The following is a 22233-nucleotide window of genomic DNA, read 5'->3' on the forward strand; positions in this document are numbered from 1 at the left end:
GCATTTTCATCCAACACGGACACAATAGTTAGTTTATTTTGTCTTTGTCGTTCCTGTGCTTCTGTACCAAAAATCTGTCCCATTTTCCAGATCTACTCCTAAGGGAGTTACTGTTATTGCTCCTCTGCTTGTGCAGCCATTGCCTATGTGCTTGAAACGCCACATTGTCGTGAAGTAGCTATAGATACATGCCCAAGTTTGTCAGAACTGCAAGGCCTAGAGAATACATACACAGCTCCCCCAGGTGCACAGAGACAGCGTATTTTGGAGTCTTGTCTCTCTGTCTGTCTGTCTGTGCTGCCGCTTGGCTGTAAAAATCCCCTGGGGAAGGCAGACTTTCCAGACTGCCCATACAAGTGTGGTTGCAGTGGAAGCTGCACAAACATCAATGTACAAAACTGGGACAGTGTTTGCCTAAAGGAGAGTGAAGTGGTCTTGTGAAGGAAGGTCAGTGGTTCCAATTCCAAGACCCATGGGGGAAAAATTGAACCAGTAACAGTTTCTGCTTCTTGCTAAAGTATATTTAAGGTGCCCTTGAGGCAAAAAGAAAGGCCTGAGCTCTTCAAGCTGCTGGACCTTCACAGTTCTCAAATGTGGTATGTCCCTGTGAACCAAGGTTGTGTAGGGAAAGCAACACACAAGCTCAGCAAATCCTTCCCTTGACAAAGGCTAATATAATGATAGTTGGTCCTCAACCTTTGCGGTACATTTCAGTCGAACAGCAAAATCCCAAGACGCATTAAGTTACTCCATCGATTGTTTTAAATGTCACAAATCCTTGCATGCGAATTGCGAACACAGGAGGGTCAGTAAGCACTTTTAACTGCTGAACTTGGCTCACATTGGATTGAGTTGGTGGGAAAGGGTAGAATTTAGGGCCTGGAGCTTTTATTTTTTTTGTTTAACAATCTGAATGCATACCTCCCTTGCCGTCGGCCAACAAGGAATTAATTATTTCATGTCATGTAGACAAGTAGACGCGTCTCTTAAGAACAGATCCGTGGCACATGATATACTGTACTGTATATGGAAAGTAGTCTCAGAGGCAAGTCTTTAGAAGATAATTGCCCTCTATGGACACCCACCTATTAAGAAATGACACAATTCATGCTTGGCTTACTCCTTCTTAGAGAAGCACAGATGGCCTAATATTGTGACTCATGATTATTATTTTATGCAATGAATATACAGTAATTGTGTCATGGATGTAACACTGAAACTACTTGTGATGACACATTCTACTAATCATAGTCAGTCAGGAACCCAGATTTCTTAGCTTTGCTTTCACCATGTTGTGTTTGATGTTTGTCGGTTTGGATTCCTATGCACAGTTTAACATTGTTTAAGCAGAAATTTAGATAAGGTGTGTTATTCATAAGCAACGGTAAATGCTTTTTGTGTATCTTATACAGCAGCAGTTATAGAGAGCAGCACTAATGGCTAGCTGTCTGTCCGTAGTATCTTTACCACAGGTTGAATTACAGAAAACGCCTCCATTATTTGATGGTGATCTGTAAATTGTCTTTTGGTCCTTTTTTATTGTTTGCTCAGTGGAGCGCTGGGTAAACTCTTTGCCCACTCGCATCACTAAACCATGTGAAGAAGACAAACACACACACAAAGCTTCAGCTAATGCTAAGTGTTTAGCGACAACCCCCCCACTGATGTCTGGCGTCTAGGAACAATTGCTCCTGGAAAAATCGGGAAGAGTCCCCGATTATCCACTGGAAGTTCACATGATAAACTCGACAACCTCCTCTTCCACAGGAAATTCAGAAACTCGAGGGAACATGTTGAGGTCATAACTTGGAGTGACATAAGCATCCTGCATTTACCCTGTGGAAGAAAAAAATACAGATGCTGTTGAATGCTTTGATGCATGATCTGTTCCTATAGCAGTTTAAAAAGTCTAACAATGTGGTTATACAAAGGATAATTACATTATCCCCCTGCCCCTTATTGTATAGTCATGACAATTAGACCCCACTTTGCTAGATAAATATAACTAATCTAGCCACTGCAGATCCAATGTTAACACCTAGGGGAAGTGGTTTTGTGACTAGAGAAGTGGTATCCAATCTAGGGTTTCACAGAAGTAGTCATGTCGTCCATTGTCAATATAAAAATATTCATTATAGCAGCTTTAAATGTCAGATGATTAACAGTGTCTGACTTGAATTTGGCTTTTTACCTTGGCAGAAAATGGAGGAGGACATACTCATGCAAATAGCAATGAGTGTAGTGTCTTCCTGAAGGGCACTAGTAACTATACACAGACCAAAATGCCAGAGTCTAAACTTATTGGATTTAAGACTGCTTGAATTTCCTCAAAATGTGATCTTTGTTTGTACATCCCCCAGAAAGAGAACCAGAAATAGCTCCTGGCATTTCACCCCATGATGTTTTTATGAGCTCGGCTCTTGACATTCTCACATTCCCTGTTTTGCCTCACTGGATAAAGAACCTCACACTTTAATGTGAAAAGGAACAACATTTATTTTTGACCTTCTCATAGACTTATCTCACACGACAGTGACGCAAGCACTCATACTGTATCTGTTTACCATAAAAATGTCCACAGAGACGGAACAAATAACACCATGGTCATAAAGTTCAAATGGAAACATTAAATTAAGCACTACATATTCATATCGGATACAATGAAAACATACAGTTCAATTAATTGCCAAGGAAACAGAACTAAAGAATAGATTATCTGTCGCCATACTTAACTGTACCAGGTTTTGAAACAAAGCAACATTGAGAAATACAAGCAAATCTTTGTATTTACACTGAGGAGTGCCTCTTTCACTGTTAAACATTAATACATAAAACAATATTGAATTATAGGAAATGGACCTTTTTTGAGTAACAATGTATAATCAAAGGTTTTGTCCCCCTTTTTTTTTTTTTTTTTTTTTTAAATGGCAAGCCAATGAGTGAATAGAGTTATGTGCACCCTACTGACATTATCAATGTGCAATAATCTGTGGACAGCCCACTGTGCATGGCTATCTCAATAAAGTGAAGGGTGGTGTAATTCAACCTTTATGAACAACATGATGCATGTAGATTTGAAGAAATAAGACCTCAGTGTAAACATGACATGTACAATTGAATATTTTGAAAATGGGAAGACACTCCTTTGTTAAAAGCAAATGAATGGTTCTGGAGTATTGGCACACCAGCACAAACAAGTCTCACTGAACAGCCATATGTTGTTGTATAGAAAAGCGAGGGGAATTAAATCACACCCAAATGTGCATTTTACCACTTAGCTCCAATAATAACCTGGGGCTATTTGGATAATAATGTATCACATGACATCCTAATGGCAGGACAGGTCTGGCAGCCACAAAAAGCAAATTAACACAATTTAACACAAGTCAAACAACACTTTCCCAAAATGAATGTATGTTAAGTGCACCAAAATTAATTAGAGGCTACAAAAGCATGAATAAAGTATGAACAATGTGCAAAAACAAAGTCTACATTTAAGGAAATCCTGCATTTAATATTGGCATAATTCTATTTCCTCTCTGTCACTTTTAAAAAATAACTAAGCATTTATTAACTTATGTAAAATGTATGTAAAGACATCTGAACAGACATCAATGGCTACTTTGGTTCTTTTTAATGAACAAGGGAAAAATAAGGGGAGGTATGCCATGAATTTACAAAATATACATCTTATTCGGCTCTATCCAGCAACCACGATTGATTAAGTGTGTGTGTGTACTTGCATGTTTGTGTGTGTGTGTGATAAGGTGGTTTTTAAAAAAACCCTGAAAATTAGAAATTGATTTGTGGCTTGTTTCCTAGTTGCCATGGTACAAATGCACCCATCGTGGCCCAAAGTGCCTTACAGAAGGAATTTCTGGCTCAACTATATCCATTTGTCCTGGTTTCTTCTGGATTGACTCAAGCTTACTGTCATCCATCTCAAAATGGTTTTCACTAGGAGTCATGAAGATGGCATGAACCAGTACCATAATTTGCTATAAGAAATCATAGTAAACAACCGAGAATCACTTTTGAGAAGCTGGATGAGATAACATTCCAGGCATCTCTTCTTTTTCCTTCGCATATTAAAGCTGCACTTGGTAATTTTGCACTTGTGGTAATGTTTCATTTATTTGGATTTAGAAAGTGATGTCATTGGGTTACTCACATGCTCTTTTTACCATTGAAACGGATGGGGAAACTCTTTTTGTTCTCTATCCAAATAGGATCATTTTTACAAAGCTTACCCAGTGCAGCTTTAAGATAATTAAGACCAGTTCATGCTGCTGTATTCTCGTCTGTCTGTAGTTTTCAGTTGTCGGGCTCCAGTCCCTCTAGATGGTCAGGGATGGGTAGACCGGTGAGAATCGTCAGACACTTATTCCAAACGTTGAACACGGGACACACGGGCTGGGCGAAGGACACGTGGAATGTGTGCAGATGCTGCGAGCCCACAGCGTCGTAGAAGGTCACGTAACCGGCGTCGTAGTCTAACAGGACTCCGACGCGTCGCAGGTGGGGCGAGGGCTCTATGGCCAGCTCTTTGCTGTTGTGGCGAACCACCCAGGAGTTGTTGCAGCGGCAGAGCACCCAGGAGGCCGAGTTCTTGCCGATCCACTCGTGCTTGGGGGCTGATTTGTAGGCTATGCCCACAGCGTACCTGAGGAGGAGGGGAAGCTTCTGTTATCCTTTGAACCTTTACTCAAACAGACTCTTTCTGACTAGAAATGTGTGGGTCAATAAAACTCACCATGTGCTCCCCCCAATTAAAGCCTCCCAGTAGTGACGGCCACTGTCGATGTAGACATTCCCCACCACGCCATAGCTGTTCTGGCTGCAGAAACGCTCCTGGCTGTGGCCTTTCTTGGACGTGGTTTCATCCCGCTCCACTGTCAGGTTGTCGTGGGACACCTTAAGCTTCTTGTGGGCAGATTTCGGATCCAGCTTGAACGGCTGGCCTAATGGAGGAGGAGGAGGAGGAGGAAATGAAAAGAAATTGATTTTGAAAAGTATTAAGATCTATAACAGGTAACGTACTTTACAGAACAGAACATTCATTTTCAGTTAATTGATTCTCATATTTGCCGAAGGCAAGCACCGCAAGTAAAAATAATAAAAACCAATAAGCTATTTTATGTGCTTGAATATGAATTTTCAGTAAAGGTCAATTCAATATGGAGTGTTCGTTTTCAGTCGTCTTGTGCTTACTGTTGGTCTTCAGAGTCCCCGGTTCACTGCTCCTGCTTCCCGCTTGGTTAATGGCCTTGACAACAAAAATATACTTGGTGCCGCTCTGCAGACCGTGCACCGTGTAGTGGTTCTGCTTGATGTTGGGTACAATCATCCAGCTCTCCAATGAGTTACACAGACCTGGGAGGAGAGGGGAAAGAAGGCAATGATTAGGAGAAAGAGGCACAGATGAGAGGGAGGGGTGGCAGTGTGCAATTCTAGAAATTAGAAATTTAGATAAATTAGAAATGATAATCAAGTTTCTTTTAAGGCGTTATTTAAAAGACGAAGAAGAAATCTGGGGAAAGCGCATCAAATTACAACTTTACACAGTCAGAAAAACAACACCCAAACAGAAGAAATACTATTTACTTAGTGTGTGTGTGTGTGTGTGTGTGTGTGTCTCCATCTTTACCAGCAGCTTGACTATTACAATGTTTTATGCTAGTACATGTCTTCCTTTTTATTTTTAAAATAAATACTGGAATGCTTACATTTGGAAGTGACGTGTGTGTGTGTGTGTGTGTGTGTGGGCTTTTACTTCTTGCATTGTGATTCATCTGACATACTCAGCAGGGAATTTTCTGGCACGCAACTTGGATGCCAACAGTAACACCTGACATTATTGGATGTGAAAACTGAAGTCTTGGTAAACAGAAGTGGACAGGGCCGTGAAAGCAAGAGGGGAAATAAATGTCACATTAGCTTAATGGCTGTCAGTTCTAAACATGCTTTAAACTGTAACGTAATAAGGAGGTAATGACAAAAGGTGTAACCTCGGGAATATGGGAGGGAAGAAAGAAGGAATCTTTCTCTGCATACTCCGTCAGTGCTACTTAAACATATTCCATGCACAGACATCAGAACTCTGTACATCCACTGAAGTCTTTTACCGAGAGCTCTACACCCAATGTGAATTCTCCGCTGCACTATTGTCAAATCACATTCTCCTTTCATCTGTCACAAGCTACAGTCACTTAATGTGTGACAACATCTGAGGGTTATGGTAGCATAAAAACTAGAGGCTTCACTTCCACCACTATGTCATCTTTTTCGAAAACACTTGGGCTCCCGACTGCCTTAGAGGACCTAGTGGCCACCAGTAGAGCAGCATGATGGTGGTGTGTTGTTGTTGTTTTGTTTTTTTTTATTGATTCTGAACTTTTCAATAGGGTTGCTATGTTTTATTTTTCATGGTTGAAATCTGCTGTTTCAGAGCCTTCTCCGGTAAACTAAATGGCCTTTTTATTATCACTTCATGTTTCCTATTTTCCATCTGGGAAAGGGTTTGTTATTCTCTCTGTAGTGACTGCCATATCCATCCAGTCTGTGTCATTTTCAGTCTGCAGGAAACTTGCAGGAGTGTTTTGTAGTGGCAGTGTACTTGTTTTTATGTTGATTGTAGAAACATGCTGATTTCATAGTTGTTATTTCTCGTTACTACTTGTCAATCGCATGCACGCTAGAGGCAATCTTCGTAGTCATTTTCTGTCACTTGTTTTCTGGCCGAGACACAGAAATGCTTTTATTTGCACCTACAAAACACCTTTTTTTTTTTTTTTTAAAACGCCAAATCAGCAAACCGAAATTTGAATAGGGACTAGGTTGCTAAAAACACAAGATAAAAACGTTGCATAATGCAAAAACCCCAAATACATGAATTTCCAGTGTTTGTTGTTTTAAGCCCCTAACGTTGTCTTCCAGGCGGTGCTGCCTGGAAGGCACTAGGATTAGGCAATGGTTAGGGTTAGGTGCCTTGAAGTCGACAGTCGCAGCGCTGCCTTGAAGTTGACGTTGGGGGCTTAAAACACCATCGAGCTGAATTTTCACACATACTTACTGGCAATGTTAGACTGTCCAGTGAAGATAGCATACTGTAGCTCATAGGAAACAACTGTGAACTCATCATCAGACGTCCAGTGGACCGAGATGGTGTCGTAGGAAGCTGTGCACAACTCTTCCCTTATGGACGGAGCACTCGGAGCTGCAGAGGGTGAAAAAGGGAATGTCATCCAACAAGATCTAATACTGATACTTCCAAGTGAATATAGTTGCAAATTACATTATTTCAAAACCAAAAGTTGTTATAGCAAACTGTAGCCCCAATTAACCTTGTATGTGTTCATTTTGGTTTTAATTCATAGTGTAAAGGCTTCATTATGCACAGGATTGAAGATGTTCTTTCCACTAGAGTGGTGGGTTGAGCATTAAAAGCAATGTGAAAGAGAAATAATAAAATATTCAGACAAATCGGCTCACATTAACGCAGCAGAGTGAGTAAATATCACAATGCTTTTTTAGCAGTAACAAATGTGAGTTGTTATATAACCAGAGACGCCAGATTGGCTTTCTTACACTCATGTCTCTCATCGTCTTATAGTTCTGTAGTGAAATAAATCAAACGTAATTATTATTTTTTTTCATCCAACCATGAAGCCTTTAGTAGAAAGATAATTGACTGAGGTAAGAAACAAAGATAGAAAGGCACAGCTTAAATTGATTGTAAAGCCACTTCATATCTTTCTGTCACTTTCTCCCTCTCCTTTGCCTTCTGCCATGAGTGGCTGCACATAGTGGAGTGATTCAGACTGATTCACTTAGTAAAAAGGCCCTCCAGCGAAGCCCTCATGCATTGCAGAGAAATAAAAGGAGCCAGCCATCTTCACAGGCCTTCAAATCCACTACACATGATGCCTTGTTTTCGTCCCCAGCGAGCTCATAATTCATACGGTGACATTTTGACGGGTCCTTCCAAATGGGACATCGGAAATTAATGTTGGAAAATTAATTTTGGAGTTAATAGGCTGGGGCCTGCTCCTTCAAACGCAGAAGACAGCAGAGACTTCAAAAGAATTAAAGAAAATAACAAAAGCAGATTTTAAAGCTGGAATAGAATTATGATTAAAGGCAATGTTTGGTAAATTAAAGGGCTAGACTGGTTTTTGATTTTAACCTCAAAGAAAGCAAACATCAAGCGTTTACGGTGCACATGAATTGAAATGCCCACAGATTTATTATTTATTTTTTTTTACTTCAGATTAGTCCTCCAAATTTAAAACAAGGGGCTGAAATCAATAATTAATCAATAATAAAGGGAAAAACTTTGACTTTTACCAGTAAGGTAATCCAGATTCTCCAGCAACTTCTTCTCTCTGGTGAAGTCCAGGGCAACAGTGTCGAAGGTGTCCGATAGGTGTATCTCAGGGATCAGCACTTGGGTTGATGCAGTTGCCATGGAAACCCTAGATCATTCCCAATCAAAAGTGGACAGGTTTTCATACTTCCTATCTGCAAAGTATTTGCAGTAAAACTGAGGAACAGGTATCATGATATGCTATTCCAAGATGTATAAACAATGTATTTTAGCATGCTTATCTGAAGTAACACAGATATAAAGTATAGTTGTTAAATTAAAAATACTGAATCTGAATGAAATCAGCCCCCTAATTAGTGACACTGCAGATGAGATTCTGATTGAAACACTACTTCTGTTCAAAGGACTAACGGATAATAATTGCTTTTTATATCACTCACTCCTGAGGATGCACATATTGGACACCGGTTCTCAATTAACAAATCAATTAGTCAGAAAGCTTGAGCATGGAGCGGAATGAGATTGAGCTAAATTAAAGAGATTTCCCTCTCTACTTGTTTTTATTGTTAGGGATATTTTTTTATATATGACATTTTATATTTTTATTTTAAGCACACAGTTATAAAATAGTTTTTTCAAAATCTATGTTTGCACTCTTTGCCCTTTCCCTAAAGTTAGACTTTTGGTTTGCTAAGCTGTGTGGCCAGTTTGTGGGCACTCTGACCTCTCGTTGATGCATTTGGCAGTCTGCAGGAAGCGAGCGTGATCGGTTTCCTTCAGTGTCTGATCGGCCTGCGTGATGAGGGCAGAGGACCTCTCGATGCACTGCTTGCAGTTGGAGATCTGTTGGGCAAGCTTTCGAATCCTTTGTGCCTGGAAAGGACGGCAAATGCAAAGAGAAGTCTGAGAACAGTGCCTTTTTAGGCTGGATCAAAGAATCAAAACCAACACTGCTTGAAAATGCCCTCAACCAGGTTAAGGTGTTGCGGATCATTAGGGATGAGAACATAAAATATGGGTTTTTATTGGTACAAGGAGATGGATGTTAAGATTTGGATGTCACTTATACACAAAACGGTCAGATCCAGGGTTGGCGCATGCACATAGTCATGTTAACCTAATGGTATGAACATCAAAGACGGTGAATAGCAAAGGCCATGGACGTGTCCATCCTGCTTAAGTTTCAGGGACAGGAAGCTGATATGTGTTGGCCTCCCTACTTGTAATGTTTCTTCTATGGCGTTTGCTGTAGATAAGAAGCCCTGGTTCTCTTGTAACTGTGACGATAAATGAACCAGACATTTCAAGGTTAACTCTTCCTCTCTGTTGTAGAGCAAATCGAAGAATCAAGGGGTGTGATTGTGCAACAAAGTTTTGTAAGAATGGATTTCTATTGAAACAGAAAACCGATCGAATTACATGAGTTAAGCTTCTCTCATGTCCCTGCTAATATTTTCTAGGCGTTTCAATGTTTCTTTTGCACGCAAATCTGGTTATTATTTCCCCCTGTTTGCCCCTCGGTTTTATTCCTCTCCCTACAGTATGAGCGGAGATGTTAAGAGACAGATTGAGGTCAGTGGCTGGATTGAGGTCAAAGGACATTTCATCAGCAGTTTGGCTCGTGAAAAAAACCAAAACACTGCAACTCTCAATGGATTTGGATGGAGATAAGAAATCCCCGTCGTGTTAAAAAATAAGGACGACTAACAACAGAAACAGAGAAAAGAGTCTTTTCTGTTATTGATCATGTTCAAGCACTCCACCAAAAAGCATTTGTAGAAATCTATTGGCCTAAAAATACATTCCACTATCCATTTGTCTTTACTGATGCAATCCTCAAAGCTAAAAGCACACATTACACGGTGAAAAAAAATCCCCAGTGGGTTCCAAGTCTCATTAGATACAGCTTTAAAAAATCATCCGGGTTTAGAGTACAAGTACGTGTGCCCTCACATATGCTCTGGGATCTACTATTGGCCAGTTGGAGTGCTTTTCCCGTCTGTTAGGAATGTGTTGAAGGGTTTGCATTTTAGGCAGCTGAACAGTTTGCCTCCTGATCTCGATATAAGGTCAAGTGGCTGTAACCAAGTATTACATTTGACATATAAATGGGGTACGACGGCAGCATGGAGTGTTTTCACTGCATGTGTCAAAACGGTGATGAAAAAAGGGGATTTGGTGAGTCTGTTGCAATCCAAACATTGACAGTGAATGTCTATCGCCTAGATAGTGATTTGTACCACATCTTGCACATTACATTGTATACATGCAGGAATAAGGGAGTTGGATTTGTTTTTATTGTTATGCATATGACTGCGGAATATCGGATCTGCAGATTTGCCCCTTGATGATCAGTATACCTGCTGAAATGGTGATGGAAAAAAATATAATTTTTAATCAAACTAATTAGCTTTAAGCATTAGTAAAGTACATTATGCTGTTTGTGGTGGAACAAAATGACAAGTGGTTTCATGGGTAGCTTTAAAATGGGCTACACATTTCATGTTTATTCACTTCTTGCCAGTGAAAGGATATGAAGTGGAAAGAGGGGTATAAAAAACAGCAAAATAAAATGAATGGTGTCTGCTATCGCACTCCTCGCCCCCGTTGAGTGTTCACCTCACCTTCCCCTCCTTGATCTTGTTGCCAATGATCTGCCTCCTCTGCTGAATAATGTCAATCAGGATATCACACTCCTCCAGGAGCTTGCCCTCCTGACGGGACGCATTCACCTGAGAACCAATTCACACAGAGCATTAGATAAACAAAGAGATTGATGGATGCTGGTCATATAGAGGGGATATAAGTTCAGTGGCTCTGCATCATGTTGGCCTGAGGGACAGGATGTCATTATCATCCATCAGACCATTTTCTGTCTTGAAGCCAACACTTGAGGAAGATGAGGCTTATTCAGCCATTTTGCCTCCTACTGGCTTGAGTGCTGAGTGACAAGTAAAATAAGCAGGAAGCTCTGTGGCGGTTAGAGAGCAATATGCTGAAGAACTAGATTGTCTGACATCACAACCTATTTACTATATAGTGCCCTAAAAAAGTCCCAAGATAGAATTCCGTGTGTTGCTTAGGCAAAAATGGCACTGAGTGATACAGTATCTGTCGGTAATCTCAAATTTACTGCTCACTATATAGTAAACTGAGTGCCCATTGTATAGGGAATATACACACACTTTTGAAGGTAGAAACTAGCCACCCTACATAATATAGATAAAGGTCAGTGCTGCCCTAACTTCATATAAAAGCATATTTAGTTTTGTGACAGTGGGTTTAAACATCTGCTTGGCCCAAATCCACAAACTGATGGCAATTAAACTTAGAAAAATCTATTTAATTTAGTTGGAAGGTGTTTGGGAAAGTAGTGTTGCTAACATTCAGTGTGTGCCATTAGTGTCTTTAGAAGAAATATCCAGCTGCATTCTCTGACGTGTTTGATTCACTTGGAATCTTTACAGTCAAAGCAGACTATACCAGTTGTTTTAACTCCAATTACAAGTCCTGACATAATGTGTGATTTCTCATTGTGGTCATTTCCTAGCGCTCCTTTCAGCACCTTGTGTTTTCTTGCCGTGGCAAAGCGATAGCACAGGGAGCAATGAAAGGGAAGTCAGCTATGAGTGTTGCCAAGCCAAGGAGTTGTTCATACACTCTCTCTCTTACGCATGTTGACAGGTGTTTTAATAATGACATCATGGGGCGTCATTTGCCTTTCCTCCAGAGAGCCAAACAAGGCTGAAAAGGACTTCCTCAATATCCTCAACGTGGCCTCGTAAACTGCATTTATGTGCTTTTCTAGGCATGTGTTGCCAACAAAAACAATTTGCCACCTGGATTACATCTCAGTGCTTTAGTGTATCTCTGAGACATGCTAAACTGAATGCCTTCATTCTGCTGTACAGAGCAACGTCGGTGCATCTGCCTTTTCAGCACTGCTAATTGGTTTCTTCGACATCACCGCGACAGCTCTGGGGAAGCTTAAGATGTAAAACTGCTTACTCTGTGAAAAGCTTGTATATATGTTATCTCTTTGTGCTATTTTGCACACCAATTAGCATACTTATACAGATCTAAAACTTATGGAGTTTCAGGGATAAAAGCTTCTCTGAATATAGACAACAAAGACACATTAAAGTTCATCTGTTTTTTTTTTAGACATCAGCTCTTTTGGTCTCCAGCAGATTTAGCTTATTTTGCTGTGTTTTTCAACCACCAATGGGTCATAAATAGTTTCCAGCAACTGATAAATGACAATAAAACCAAAATAGGACTAAGTTTTCTTGGCTGATTGACTTTCTCTGACATTTTATGACTGTTAGTCTCAAGAACTCAATGTGAATAAAGATGACGTCCTCCGATGTTGCTCATCTGAGTGGAACAACCGCCCACAAGGCTGCATGAACACACAAGTCATAATACACACACACACACACACACACACACACACACACACACACACACTGTAGTCACTCCGCTTCCAAATGTAAGCATTCCAGTATTTATTTTTAAAATTCAAAGGAAGACATGTGGTAGCAGAAAACATTGTAATAGTCAAGCTGCTGGTAAAGGTTGGCATGGAAAAATTTTGATAAAATGCCACACACACACACACACACACACACACACACACACACAGTTTCTGACCAGAGTACATAATGTGTCATGTAAAGATGTGGAGCATCTAATGAGTGTGGGCAGAGCCCTCTGAAGCATACGAGCAGTATGACAGATTGCACCCTGGTAGGGACATTAAGTGATTCATTAGCCACAGAAACGCACGCACGCACGCACTTTCAGAAAGGCACGCCAACCAAACTTTCTGATAGGGAGATGACTTTAAAGTTTGCATGCCTAATATATTCAGTGACATGATGCCTGTTTGTGCAGCCTTAGCGGTATTATGTTTTTTGCTACAGTATAAGCAAGTTTGTGATTTATATTAATTGGATTCAAACATGATTTTTCAACATGCAAAAGGCAGCAGAGAACGGTGCAAATATTGTGCGGCATTTAGATTCTAACAATTCCGTATCTTCTATTAGTCGACATGTTGCCAGCTGAAAAATGGCGTGATTTAAAATGTGGTGCAGGAGCATTCGATTGTGGGTATGGTTAAACCAAAGCACGTACGGTTTAGTGACTGGATGTGAGCTTGCAATCCTTTTTAGAAGACCATCCATGCCTTATTCAAATTTCTTTTCTAAGTATGCATGAACAGTTTGAGAGAATCACAGCAGTCATCTCCAAAGAAGCTTTGGCAATAGATTAATCTGATGTGAAATATTTAGAAAGCTGCCTGTGCAATGCTTTTTTTTTTTTTTTTTTTTTTAGCCCTGTCACATTCATCCCTCTCATGGGCAGCTGCATGTCAAATAGCTTCATTTACTGAGTTTATGCATTTGTTTTGGCTCATGATCACCACCAAGTTCCATTCTCTACTGATGAGTACTCTGACTTTTCTCACATAAAACATAGCAATGTGTTACCACTGTACACTCCACAAGCTTTTAGGGCATCAGAGTGTAGCTGTGAAACCCTACTGTATGTTTATTTATGACCGTAATGCACTGGGGGGGGAAGAGATCAAGCTTTTTTTTTTTTTTTTTTTGCCCCTCGTATATGCATTATTTAATAATATCTGAGTTTTAAAGTGGAGTGTTTCCTTTTTTTGGTTCTTTAGTTTATTTTAAAATGTCTGCATCATCACAATGATTCAAGCTTAGCTGACAGATAAAACATATTTGCGTGATGGTGACACAAAAACATAGTTACAAAATATGCACAGCACTTTTAGAAAGGGGGAAATCTCCTTAATAAATCACAATCCTCTTTCCTTGCAGTTTCTAAAGGCCTTGTCAGGCAGTGAGGCTGTTCGCCATTATTCCTCAACAAAGAGGTCACTGCCTTTTAACCCTGTGGCATTGCTTTATTTAAAGCTTCTTAGTGGGCCAGCGTAACATGAACAGGCAGGCTAAGAACAGAACTGTCTTTAGTAAAGCTTAATACACACAGACATCCTCATAGTAAACCTAAAAGAAAAAAAAACAGATGTTTCACACATTTAAAGGTGTAAGTTTATGCTACACATTGTTTTAAAGATGGAAAATATTATGCTTAAGCAGTGTCAGCTGATGCTGAAGTCCATATTTTCACACCTCCATAATACTCAAAATAGAAAACATAATACCACATAATTTAAACACAGCACCGTCATTTGAAATGAGTCTTTTCTTAGCATTAGCTTTGTGCATACAATCCATTACATCTCTGCAGCTTAAGTTCGCCTTCATGTTCACATCAGAAGTTTGACCATAAAAGAATACAGCAGGGCTGCAACTAAAGATTATTTTCATTATTTATTAATGGTTTGGTCTATAAAATGTCAGAAAGCACAAGTTCCCAGAGCCCATGATGCCATCTTAAAATAATTGTATTGTCTGACCAACACTCCAGTCCCAACAAAAGCTAAATTTTAAACGACTAATTGATTAATCGACAAATCCTTTCAGCTCTAAAGTACATTTTCAAATTGCATAATCATTTTTTTTACAGCCTCTGTACTGTTTTAGTTTAACTGCTAACATTAGCTACATGCTAAGCTGAATGATACTGGGCTCAGTCTTAATGTCGTGATACAGGTAACATAGGAGATAGGTCAGTGGCTGAATCACTGCATAATAGAAAACTAATGTTTATTTGTAAACATGAAAATATAAAATTATATTTACAATTATGTATGTACATTTATTGCAATAATATTAGGCTAATAATAAAAATATGAAACACAAAACTTTCATGCCCAAGCAGATCAACAGTGCAAATTCTATTATAAATGTCATATTGACATGGGTTGGTGGTGACCTCAGAGGACCACTGGGACTCACCTCTACATGTTGACAAGTCTGGATCAGTTTCCCCATAAGAGACTCCAGCTCGTTGTTCCTCTTGATCAAATTACTCAGGTTGGAGTCCAGGGCTTGCTGTAGCAAACAAATCAAAAGAACAACACAGAGAGTGAGAAACGAAAAAGAAATGGTTGGGACATAAAGGCAAAGAAACGGACGTGGAGGGCAGAGCCGTATGTCAAAGGAGGATGAAAATGCATCAGATGTTTCCTGCTTAAGAGTCTCTGCTTACAAGAACCAAAGAAATTGTAAGACAACCTCAGGCACTACATCACAAAACAAAAAAAAGTTTTAGAGCAAGTGGAAAACCGTGACAATTTAGAGATTTAAGCAGAAATGAGCAAGCATGATTCCTCAGCGCAAGAGCAGCAAAGAGAAGCAATGTTGTCCCTCAACTCTTCCTCCTCACGATCATCCCTGAGTTTTTTTTTTGTGTTTTTTGTTCTTTTTTCTTCCTTCTGAAGAGGTGCGCTTAGTGTCCACGTACCTCAGAGCATGGGTGATACCCCTCATCCCTGTACTGCCTCCTCATCCTGCCCGGTCCGAGCCTCCGACAGTGGAGCCTACTCTAGGAGATGTGACTAGGACAGCCACTCCACTGAGCACCAAGCCATGCGCAAACCCAGCCAAGCGACAAATTAGGCATGAAAAGCTTTCCCTATGAGAGCACACAGCAGCGCTCCCGGATAACGAACCGGCAAACAGGTGACAGTACGTCCACTCGGTCCCCTAACGCTCCTCCCTTCCTTTTTTCGAACCCTCCCCTTTTTTTGCTCTTGCTGCTTTTCATCTGCCGGGGCACAATCTGCCTCCTTTGCTTCCGAGACCGTCATATTATTGCCAAACTAAGCATGCTTAAGCCTCTCTGATGCCACGTCTCCACTGTCCTGTTTTCCAGAAGAATTTAAAACTCAGACTCAGTGGATGCTGAGATTTCCTGCATGTCTTGAAAATGGGGTTAAGGGGTATTGGAGCAGCAAGGCCGAAACGGCAAATGCCACAGATGGCTTGGCTGGGAAAGCGCAGGTTTCTGAAATCTTAAATTTGAAATTGTTGAATCCTTTGCATCTGTTAAAACCAACTAGCTAGATATGCTACATTACAATTCACTTAACCACTTTTTAGCAGCAGTGTAAACACAGCCAGGGTCTCAACACATTTATGTTGAGGATTAAAAAGGAGTTAACCCAGGGGGAATAGTAAATGCTGGCCTTAATACGGCGATGACACACAAAAGCAGCATACAGGTTGCCTCTGAGATGAATATGATGCTTCTTGTCGCCATTATCATCCATAGAGATAAAAATAAACTAAGCCTCTTATAGGATGATGAGGACAGGAATCAAAACAAGTCAGCAGCTGCGTCACGTGCAGGTTGGTGTATGCAGCAACATGCATGAACGCAAAAATGAAAAGCATATTTAATTGTCTAGCATATTGTGTACAAGCATTAAATGCAAACTTCTCCACATGCAGGCACACAATCTTCAGTACATGAAATACACAGTGACATGTACCCAAGAGATGGGGGGGGGGGAAAGAAAAGAAACCTGCTGTCAGTCTCCATGCCTCTGTGTCTCTGTACATTTTATACGCACACAAGGCAAAGGCAAATACACATTTACTCTTTGTAAATGTGGTCAGAATTGGACATGAAGGGGGTTAAACCAAATCTGCAGCCTCCAAGTTGCCAACTAGTATTAATCTCTTGGAGCGGAACTGCCCGTCAATCACCTGACAATCATCCTGCTTGTTTATCTGCTCGCTTTCTTTCTTTCTTTCTCTCTCTCTCTCTCTCTCTCTCTCTCTCTCTCTCTTTCTCCACCCCCATCCTCCTTTTCAGCTGCCAGTCTGAGCCGGATTTGTACCCCGAACACTGTCTGTTAAGCTCTGAACCAACTAGGCTAAACCGTGTTGATTTTATGAGTTTTTAGATATACAATAAGGCAATGGTTTCGGATTAATTTAGTATTGAGCTGCATGGATGCAAAATAATTTCACACACTTAAAAACAAGTAGCGGAAAGTAACACTCAAGTACAGTGGATAAGTTCATGTTTAGAAGTTTTGGCCTCCCTGTCCTCCATTTCTTCCTGATAATGGACACCTTGTCTGGCATTATCGGTTACATAACATTTCCCTACATTTAAATCTAAGTATTTATTTGTTCAATTCTGTTTTACAAAGTTAGAGAAGTAATGTTTAAGTCAAGCCTGATGTTCCCTTACACATAAAAGAATGATCCCAGTCACTTTCACACAGTGAGGCACACACGTTAAGCCTCAGGTACCGGGACTAAAAACGTCAGCTCCATGCATCCCTAATTAGAGTTGCAAAAAACGTCAACAGTGTGGATTAGTGACCGACCATCATGTCATTAAAGGTAAGGCATGGTGGGCTACTCCATCTGTGAGCAATACATTTCTGTGTATATGTTTCATAAGATTTTTTTTTGCGTAGAAGTATTTCTAAAAAGCAGCTAAACGCCAGCTATAAATGTTGTTTTTAGTGACCTCCAGTGGTCCTCTCACTCTGCTGCAGTGATGTACAAGTGTACTCCGGGTTGTGTCATCACGCTGTGACATCACACTTGGTTGGGGTTACCTTTAATGAAACATGTACATAAAAATGTACTTCTCACAGATGGTGGAGTCGGTCATGTCTTGTCTTTAAAAAAAGAAATCCTAATAAGGATTGATGTGGTCAGTCTCTAATCCACACAGTGATGTTTATGGTCACTTGGAGGCAGGCAAAACTCTCCTGTGACTCCACTGACGGGAAGAATAGTGAAATGGCTTGAAATGTCTAAAAATAGTTGATGACAGATGACAGAGTTAGCGCCAGTTTTGTGTTTTTCAAAGGAAAGCTGGTTCCCCCTGCAGCATCTGCTCTTAATCAGTGGGAAGCTGCTCTGCTGCAGCACACTCGGATCCTCTCACAGCTTCTTCTTCGATCACCCGAAAAGAATCTACTCTTTGAAACCGAGGCAAACTTTTCACCACCTAACGTCTCCCTGTCGGCTGAAAAACAAAAGTTGTGTGGCTTTTGATGTTTTCTAACATTGTCATTAGTGCACTGTTCATGTGTGCAAGAGTGGCTGCGGGTGAGCTAAATCACCCTAAACCGCTGCTGATGAGCTAAGACTGCCTGCGAGGCTATCACACACACACACACACACACACACACACACACACAACCGTAGATGGAGACAGGTAGACAAGTGAACTGTAAACTTCAGAGGAGCTACATCTTTTTGAGATTCACTGTGTGTGTGTGTGTGTGTGTGTGTGTGGCATATAGGGTGTTCTGTATTTAATAGAGGGCACCGTTGTGTTTGCTCAACACCTACTTTTCTACCAGTGAGCTGTAAATACTGGAAATTGGAAGCTCTGTGTGTCGAAGTCCAAGAGAAACGGATGACTCGGGCAGAAAAAAAAGCCTGACTCAAAAGCAAAGCACAACAGACAAAAAAAAAGAAAACAAAGAATAGAAGGAACATTGTACTGGGGGAAATTGGGAAAGGATGGGGTGTGATTGTGTTTGACTGTGGAAAAGGAACATTCCATGCAGAAAGTAAGACAGTGAGGGCTGCACTGTAATTTTCTCAAATAATGGCTTTAATTGAAGAGAGAACCAGACTTTATTTTGGACAGGCTTCTATTACAGAACTGGTGACTCTCTCACAAAACTGGGACACATTTCACGATACTTAACTTTACACTATGAGTAGTGATGCTTCAATTCAACGCATGATTGAGAGTTAAAAGACAATGTACCAAATTAAATATATTCACAACTTCCTTTACATTCTGTAATGCCTTGTGATAAACATTTGAGTCTTTTTACTCCCATTGTTTACATCCTGAAGAGGCTTCTTAGTAATACATTACACAGTGATTGATGTTCTCCTCAACACATATCTGGTAAATATCATGATATTCCCTAACTTTGAGTTGGCAAAAGATTGCCTGAATGCTCCCTCAAACAACATTCATCAAACCCGAGTTATGGGATTAAAATAAGCAAAAAGGATGCATGTACACTGGTTGTGTTAGTCAAATTCAGGCAGAAAAAGGCTGTATTATGCAGTTGCATTTGCAGGAGCTATTGAAATGGGATAGGCCTTGACAACCTGTTACGCCGTTGTGATAATATGCCAATGCTGTATTTACAGCTAGTTTCTGCCGCACCCAGGGCATCACAAAATCAGCTAGCAAGTTTAAGGGACCATAGCTTTAATTTCTAGTCTTTTTTTTTTTTTTTCTCATTAGATGATCGAAGCATTAAGCTTTTATTTTAAACAGTAAAAACTGAAAAGCTATTTTTCACTGCCCTCTCTGATTGAAAGTTTCAAGTCTGTTGCACCTCTGACCACACCCAACACTCATGGGTGTGATGTCACAATGTACACGTTAACACCCAAAGTACACTTCCACATCACTGCAGCAAGGTGAGAAGTTACATCACTGAAGATTTTTAGCTACTCTTTAAGATTTACTTTAAACCTACATTGTGCAATTTTTTGAATTGATTCTTAGCAAAAAAAAAAACTTTTTGTTCTTTCACAAATATGTACTCCTTCATGTGTAATTACTTCCACCAACTAATCAAAGTGTTCTCGTGAGCGTAGAATCTGCCATTCAGAATACATACAGGCGAGTTGCTCGAATGACGGCCGGCATGTTGCGCCTCCATCTTTAAAATACATTAGCCAAAGAGGGACATACCTCCACCTTTTGCCCTTTTACACTCAGTGGCACCGTGACGAATGCCAGGGGGAGATTACTCGCCAGGGAAGCGAAAAAGAGAATTAAAACGACAACGCGACAGGCAAAGCAACAAGACCAAAGTTAATATTGGAGTGGCTAGAACAGCTGCGTGTAAACGATGGAGATACTAAGAGCTAATTTCGGGTTCGGCCACCGTAGCAGTTAAAACTCGATCGGAATGGGAAGGGCTAGAAAGTAATATTCAGTTGGTTGTCATATACAATTTCAACGCTAGATGGGAGACATTCTTACACAATGTAACTTTAAGGGAAGTTTGACGTTGGAAGTTAGGTGGAAATTGTCCACATAATAGCATCTTAAGGAAGTAAGTAATATTTGTGAGTGTATAAGTGTATTTGTGATATAAAGGATGAATGAGGCAGCCGGAGCACATAAAGGTAGATATTTTGCTTATCAGCAAGGCTGTGAATCAAATGGTTTGTGTCTGTTCATGTTTTATTGTGCATGTTGGCAGTTAGACAACCCAAAGTATGTTGTTTCAACACTAAAGGGCAGCGGATTAAACCAAATGGATTATATATAACTATAAGCTATGATTTGAAACTAAAGCTGACACACGCAGCAGTGCCCATCTTTTATCCTCAAGGTTCTTTCTCCTCAGACCCAGAGCCATGGACTTTAAAAGCTATTTCCAGCCGCCTTCTCCGTCAATTTCCTGTGACAGGGGTAATTTTATCTCTGAGAAAGGATGGGTGTTCCCACAATAACCTCTGAGGCTCTTATCAGACACACCACCACTGCCACTGAAAAAAGGAAACTATTCCAATCATCTGATATTCTTTTTTTCCCCGTGTGCCGAGTGGGGATATCTCAAATTCCAGCATATCGGTGCAAGAAGAGATGAGCATGAAATGGTCCGGAAAATATGACCGAAACAGTTTGGACTTGTCAGATTCCAAAATAAAAGAAAAACCTCCATATCTGAGTAAAAGAGGTGGGGGGGGGGGAGGACTGTTGTAACATCTTAAGTATTCCAAGTTTGGGTTACCTGATGGAGGCTTTTCATGCCTGTTCTTAGCCTACTCTTTCACAAAGTTTTCTGTCTTCATGAATTAAAAATCAAGCATGTGTTGTTCAGCATGAATATTGCACGGCGGTTTGGTTGTTTCCTGTGGTAATTAGCTTTGATCGAGACCTCAACTTATTCCCTACGGTACCCTGTTTCTGTTTCTTGTTCAAAACTCCCATTTGCCACTAAACTCTTAAAAGCTTTAACTCAATTCAGCAAAGCCAGTGAAAATGTGAAAAGTAACCAATTATTTAAATTAAAACTGACATATTTTTCTGAACGTCTAAAAAGATTAAATTAACTTGTGTTACATAATCCTAATTGAAGATACGATTACTGTTTCTATCACGATTTGTTTCCTTGTAGTTACAACAAATAAGCCTATACTGAAACAAATGAAGGTTAAGTGAACTGGCTTGTACAGAACTGAGCTTTCCACTCTGAACCAGAATTTAGCCTGAGGCTGAGATATCATTTAAGCCTCACTGCTATTGTTGAAGCAAAACAAAGTGGACAAAAAATATATAAAGTTGCATGTGTATCCTTGTCTTTTGATTTATTTGATTTTATTTGGATCCCCCGTTGGGTGATGCAGAACATCAGCTACTCTTCCTGGGGTCCACACAAAACCTAAAACATTACAACAGATAAGACGTTTTCAGACAAAACAGCCACATGATATAAACATAAGAGCAGTATAACTAGCATCATTCCTTCTTGCAAACATAACTATACATATTCCTCTTTATATACTCTTATAAATATTACATCTAACATCTTTGTATACATATAAATGTTCCTATTCATAAAAAAAAGTACAAAATGTAGTAACAAAATATGTTGTGCTGAGATTCTTCCGCTCAAGGCTAACAGCCTTAACCCTAACCCTTAACCCGTGGTTTGTAACAAACTCATGTGCCAGCTGACTGCCGTGAGGCTTTTGAGGCCTAACAGGTGTTCAAATCCCCTCTAACTTCTGCTAGAAAAGGCATATTTGTTTTCTGTGCGTGTCTGTCTGCAGATTATTGTAAGGGTAGAGGGCAGATAGGGGGTCCCTAGTGTACTGAATGTGTTTTGCAGACATGCATGCCTGGGTGTTGTGTTTGCGTGTGAGAGACAACTAGAGAGCATTTCTTTTTACTGTTTTTTTTTTTAAGGTTTTTTTTGTTTAGGAATAAAGCAAACGTGTAATTTC

General features: G+C 40.1%; 1 protein-coding gene across 2 annotated transcripts in view; it reads right to left on the minus strand.

Annotated features, from left to right (window-relative positions):
* Positions 1-4177: 4177 nt before the first annotated feature.
* The window catches only part of LOC144512626 (E3 ubiquitin-protein ligase Midline-1-like), a 50138-nt gene continuing 32082 nt past the window's right edge, over positions 4178-22233 (minus strand). For both annotated transcript variants that reach the window (XM_078243452.1, XM_078243450.1), the window contains exons 3-10: positions 15220-15315; positions 10951-11058; positions 9051-9199; positions 8347-8474; positions 7073-7216; positions 5212-5373; positions 4754-4961; positions 4178-4663 (exon numbers count right to left, since the gene is read on the minus strand). In XM_078243452.1, the coding sequence (XP_078099578.1) occupies positions 4315-4663; positions 4754-4961; positions 5212-5373; positions 7073-7216; positions 8347-8474; positions 9051-9199; positions 10951-11058; positions 15220-15315 (1344 nt within the window). In that variant the 3' untranslated portion in view covers positions 4178-4314. The remainder of the gene's footprint in view (positions 4664-4753; positions 4962-5211; positions 5374-7072; positions 7217-8346; positions 8475-9050; positions 9200-10950; positions 11059-15219; positions 15316-22233) is intronic.

Source organism: Sander vitreus, chromosome 24 (genome assembly GCF_031162955.1).
Source record: "Sander vitreus isolate 19-12246 chromosome 24, sanVit1, whole genome shotgun sequence".
NCBI classification, from domain to species: domain Eukaryota; kingdom Metazoa; phylum Chordata; class Actinopteri; order Perciformes; family Percidae; genus Sander; species Sander vitreus.